The following is a 5,630-nucleotide window of genomic DNA, read 5'->3' on the forward strand; positions in this document are numbered from 1 at the left end:
GGTCGGCCTCCGTAGGATTTTCAACAATGCTTACATTCAATGAGTGATTGGCCTCAAACTCATAAGAAACAAAAACAGCTCGTGTAAAGAATTTTGCTGCAGCTTCCACCAATGGATTGTGCTCTACAAATTGACCGGGCATCCCAATACACAAAGCATCGTCCGCTCTTTCTTTAACCCACCAATCCTTTTGAATTTGTTCGTAATTGAGGACAAATTCAAATAGCGAACCACTTCTTCTACTCAAATCCTTCAAAACCCTATTCGTTACTTCACTTCGCGAAGTAGCATGCAATCCGGCAGAAAAAAGAGAATTAGTGAAAACAGAAGACCATCTCTTACGCAGTTTGTACATACTTGCAAACCACCGATGCTCACTCAATCCATAATCTCCAATCATTTTCGACCACACTCTTTCAAATTCTTCCTCGCTCTCGCACCAATTCATGCAATGATGCCAATCTCTCTTGAACTCACTGTTACCATTCAAGGACCCAAAGTGAGAAGGGGCATTTTGATTGATATGCCATTGACATAGGCGATGGCTAGCGCCTTTGAATTGAGAATCAATAGCATTCATCAAAGCTTGACATTGATCGGAGAATATAACTTGCGGTTGCTTCCCATTCATTGACTCGAGGAAGGTTGAAAACAACCATTCAAAGGTCTCCGTTGTCTCATTAGAAAGGAAAGCCAACCCAAACATACAATTCTTCAAGTGATGATTAATACCTACAAAATCAACATAATAAAAATATAATAAGTTTGAGAAAAATAGGTAATGTTAAGCCTTAATGTATGTAAGAACGAAGGTGTACATAAGTTGTTCTTAATTTAACCCAAATAAAGCTCGAAAAACAATTTGTGTGGATGGCAAATAATGTTCAAAAAAACTTTTATAAAAATATGTAATGTTATCTGGATCCAAATAAAAATAATTAAGCCTTAGGAAAAAAAAAATATAAAATATGTCTATCATCTTCATTTTTGGACTTCTCATGTATTATCACAAATTAGAGGCCGAATGTATGTGGAAAGGCATTATCAATTTTAGCTTAAATTAATGAACTATAACTACTTCATGCAATCAAAGATAAAATATTTAAGGGCATTCTCAATTATTCAAAAGTGATGATCCATACCTATAAAAGGAGCACAAATAAGATCATATTTGTTGGTCTTGTAGGTTGTGTCAATAGATAGCACATCACCAAAATACTCGTAATCAAGCCCACTACGAGAATCACGGTAGAAGAAATTCATAAGTCGGCCATCATCATCCTTTTGCATATTCCAGTAGAAATAAAGCTCTTTGTTCGACTTGTCAACAAAGTACTGCATGAGAGCCATGGAATCTCCATCCGTTTGTATGTAGTTGTCGCGGTTCGACACCTAGTAGTCACATTGATGGTCGTTTACCTGTATATAAGAAGCAAACAACTCGGTCCAACTGTTAAGCCCTTTTGAGGGTTGCTCGTGTTGAGGGAGGGCCGTGGAAGGTAACGACATTCACTAAAGAGCACAACCACGAGTTAGTTGCCAAGGATCAAGCCTATTTGCTTCGTTCTAGTCGTCACCTTTCGCATGGTAACAAGTCTATGTTGGAGGCTTTGACTTCAACCGGCATACCTATAAGCCGGGCTTGTCGTTTCATGGAGAATGAATCTGGTGGGCTTGAAAACGCCGGATTTATTCGTAAAGATGCTTACCATCATATGGACAATGTTAGAAGAAAGTGATGATCCATACCTATAAAAGGAGCACAAATAAGATCATATTTGTTGGTCTTGTAGGTTGTGTCAATAGATAGCACATCACCAAAATACTCGTAATCAAGCCCACTACGAGAATCACGGTAGAAGAAATTCATAAGTCGGCCATCATCATCCTTTTGCATATTCCAGTAGAAATAAAGCTCTTTGTTCGACTTGTCAACAAAGTACTGCATGAGAGCCATGGAATCTCCATCCGTCATCTTAGACTTTCTTCTAACATTGTCCATATGATGGTAAGCATCTTTACGAATAAATCCGGCGTTTTCAAGCCCACCAGATTCATTCTCCATGAAACGACAAGCCCGGCTTATAGGTATGCCGGTTGAAGTCAAAGCCTCCAACATAGACTTGTTACCATGCGAAAGGTGACGACTAGAACGAAGCAAATAGGCTTGATCCTTGGCAACTAACTCGTGGTTGTGCTCTTTAGTGAATGTCGTTACCTTCCACGGCCCTCCCTCAACACGAGCAACCCTCAAAAGGGCTTGACAGTTGGACCGAGTTGTTTGCTTCTTATATACAGGTAAACGACCATCAATGTGACTACTAGGTGTCGAACCGCGACAACTACATACAAATGTCTTCATACGCAATAATTTTGTCCGCTTAAATTTTTCTTCGTTCCCTCTCCTTACACTGAATCCGGTCATTTTGGCATAGGCACAATATAACAAAAAAGCCTCATCGGCTCCATCAACTAAACACCCAGGTGATAATTTGTCCTCTAACTCTCTAGATGTTGAATTAACATCTTCATTCGCCACATCTTCACCATCGTCGAGAAACTCAGATTCCACATCTTCAACATTCTCTTCTTCTTCATTCACAACCTCTTCATTCACAACCTCTTCATTCACATCTACATCTTCTACATTCACATTTTCTTCCGTTTCAAACCCATATGCTGAAAATTCCTCAGCACGTACATTATTCATGCCCCAGTCTATTGCATCATCATTCACAATATTATTGTAATATTCCAATTCATCTATTCCAGCCGGCACATTCAAATCTAACACCATTTTCACTAATCAAAGAAAAAATGACTACAATTAAACAATTATTTTATGACAAAACATTATACAATAATACTACAGGAATCAAAAGACTCATATTAAATAAAGAAGCCATCGAATAACCCATTTGGGGTATCTGTTCCTCCAGAAAAATAATGTTCGCAGATCCAAGAAACTCAGCCAAAAAACAAAAAAAACAACCTTCACATACACCAAATTGACGAACTCAGGGCTCACATTACATATCCACACACAAAACTAAAAACCCTAATTGCATTTAACTACCTACCACATTTCATAAGAGCAACAACTACATGCATACACCATTTCTACAATATAGTATATACGAATAACATATAAAGATTTTCAAAATTAAAAAGAACAAATGTCTACCAAAATTTCGCTATTTCAGAATCTCACTTGCTTCTGCTATACCGCCATACCGGAGCTTCGGTTCGCTAGTGGGTTAACGCCATCCACAGCTAGGGGAAGATGTCGTCAACGCAGTCGGTGACATACTTCTTAAAGATAGATGCAAAATGACGAACATAGTACCATTGGACCTTCCAACCCAAAAAAACCTCCGCCAGGGGCTTAACGACAACCGTTGCTCCGGGAAGATGTCTCCGGAAAGGCTGCCAAAGTTGACGGTGACGGAGTTCTTAGTTTGATGAAAAATGTAGAACAAAATCGCATTCTCTGTTCCCACCAAAAAAAATGACGAAAGAAAATTTTTGCCACAAAATTTGGCAAATTCGAACTGAAATGGGACCCACATGTAAAATTCAAAAATAATTAAATGATGTTTCAGATCTTTTTAAGGAATAGAAGCTTCCCTTGTAAGCTTTTGCAATAGCGGGGCCCGCATATGTATTTCAAATTAAAATTAAAATGAAATACTCCCTCCGTCCGCCAAAAGTGGACCATTTTTACTATATTGGGCGTCCGCAAAGAGTGTACCACTTTCCTTTTATAGAAATGGTCCCACCATCCACTTTAATCTTTTATCCTTACAAACACTCTTTATTTACAAAAAAACCACTCCAAATTCAATTTCAACCACACATATCATAAAGTAGTGGGACCCTTTCTCCACTATATCAAAATCATTACCAATTTTCTTAAATCCCGTGCCTAGCCAAAGTGGTCCACTTTTGGCGGACGGAGGGAGTACAATATAAAGAATGTATTGACCATACCCAGTTGGCCGGTGGGGCCCACTTTTCGAACTTGGGTTGAGTTAAATGATTAAAAAAAATAAAAGGAAATGGAATTGAATTGGACGACACGTGGCGGCCATCCAGCACCTAGGTACAATGCACCTAGGTGCAAGATGGAAAAAACCTCAATTTAATTGCGACGGAGTTTCTTAATATTTTGTATAGATTAATTGAAAAGGCAGAGTTGCAATAGTAGTATTATGACAAAGACAGCTGCACAGCTTGTACCGTTTCTGCATGTGAGTTGATTGATTGGCAAATTCAGTTGCGACGTGAGATTCTCTGTTTCTTGCTGAACTTATTTACTACAGTAAAATTCATTTTTTATATAAATAAAAAAATACAGAAAAATGCATTTTTGGAAAATATAAAATAACTTAAACCAAAATAACATTAAAAAAGGGGGAAAAATATATAAATCAATGTCTGGCAACAAATGACGCCGGGAATCTGCGTAGCGGGGGAGCCCGCAGAGGGAATCTCGTGCAGCGCGGTGTACGGGAACTGCGTAGTCGCATCGGGGTATCCGGTCAATCTAACGGGCTGCATTTATTATCAAGGGTTGATGAGAGAGGGACCACGTGATGGATGATGTACTGCACAACAGCGAAAAGGAATTTATACGGCAAAAGGAACAATACCCGTTTCGTGATTGGTCGTTGCCGCTTCGAATTTTCTTTTTATTTTCCCTATGAGTAATGTATTTACTAAATTCAACTTTAAATTAATTTCTATTAAGATTATTTAAAAGTTAAAATTGATTATGAGCAGCAATAGTATGAATAGGAATATTGTATGCCGAGATTTATCTCATTAAAATGAACAACTTTTTCTCTGAAAAAAATTAAATTTGTTAAAAACAGTTTGACTAATTTATGCTAATGAGTTTCACTAAATAAGTTTATTTTGCTATTATTCAATTATATTTAGTTTCATTCTTTCTAATTTATTTTTGTTCCTTAAAAGAAATTCTAACTTTTTGTTCCATGTAGGAACAAATTTTGTTTTAAAATACTCAAAACACTTGAAATTGAATCGATTCTTAATTTGAAATCGAGTTAAACTTTTTTGATCTATTTATCTAATAAATTAATAATTAAATACATAAATTTAAAAATCATATCACGGTGAACTAAAACATCACTAAAACTTTAAGTATGGAATTACAATTTTCCCTTCCTTTTTGCACCAATATTTCTATTTCACAAGTAAATCATCTAGCCCCCGGTTAGATGATCTGGTCGCCCGGGCGATTAGATGATCTAGCCACCGGATAAATGAAATCTTAATCGATAGCGCTGTCAAATCATTGTCTTTTTCAGATTTTTTCTACATATGTTTAGCTTATAGCTGTCAAATCGATAGAATCTATAAAAAAAAATTTCATAAAAAAAATCAAATAAAGTCATCAACATCAAAATGTATTTAAGTAAGTTAATTTAATCTAAACATAATATGCTTGTGTTTATAAAAAGGAACATTTTTCAAAATTTGATTCAATTTTCAATGGCCCATTAAGAGCCAAATTGAAGCATGAATATATATGAAGTAAGGTAAAGCAATCCCAAGAAAGGACATATAGGTTATAATTGAAGTTTGCACAGATTTGGGGCCCCTTT

At 36.6% G+C, this 5,630-nt stretch overlaps 1 protein-coding gene across 1 annotated transcript; it reads right to left on the minus strand.

The window, feature by feature from the left end:
- Positions 1-1,122: 1,122 nt before the first annotated feature.
- LOC131026134 (protein FAR1-RELATED SEQUENCE 5-like) lies at positions 1,123-2,797 on the minus strand. Its single transcript, XM_057955904.1, has 3 exons — positions 1,827-2,797; positions 1,710-1,749; positions 1,123-1,392 (listed from the first exon to the last, which is right to left on the minus strand). Exons 1-3 carry the CDS (start codon positions 2,795-2,797, stop codon positions 1,123-1,125), a joined length of 1,281 nt encoding a protein of 426 aa, XP_057811887.1.
- Between the last annotated feature and the right edge of the window lie 2,833 nt (positions 2,798-5,630).

Source organism: Salvia miltiorrhiza, chromosome 5 (genome assembly GCF_028751815.1).
Source record: "Salvia miltiorrhiza cultivar Shanhuang (shh) chromosome 5, IMPLAD_Smil_shh, whole genome shotgun sequence".
Taxonomy (NCBI): domain Eukaryota; kingdom Viridiplantae; phylum Streptophyta; class Magnoliopsida; order Lamiales; family Lamiaceae; genus Salvia; species Salvia miltiorrhiza.

Excerpts from the sequence above, each read along its gene's own strand:
- LOC131026134 (XM_057955904.1), bottom strand. The coding sequence starts at position 2,797 with ATGGTGTTAGATTTGAATGTGCCGGCTGGAATAGATGAATTGGAATAT. Across the intron at positions 1,750-1,826 it reads CGTAGTGGGCTTGATTACGA|GTATGGATCATCACTTTCTT; the intron begins GTATTTTGGTGA and ends CTCCTTTTATAG. Across the intron at positions 1,393-1,709 it reads CTAACATTGTCCATATGATG|GTGTCGAACCGCGACAACTA; the intron begins GTAAGCATCTTT and ends TGTGACTACTAG.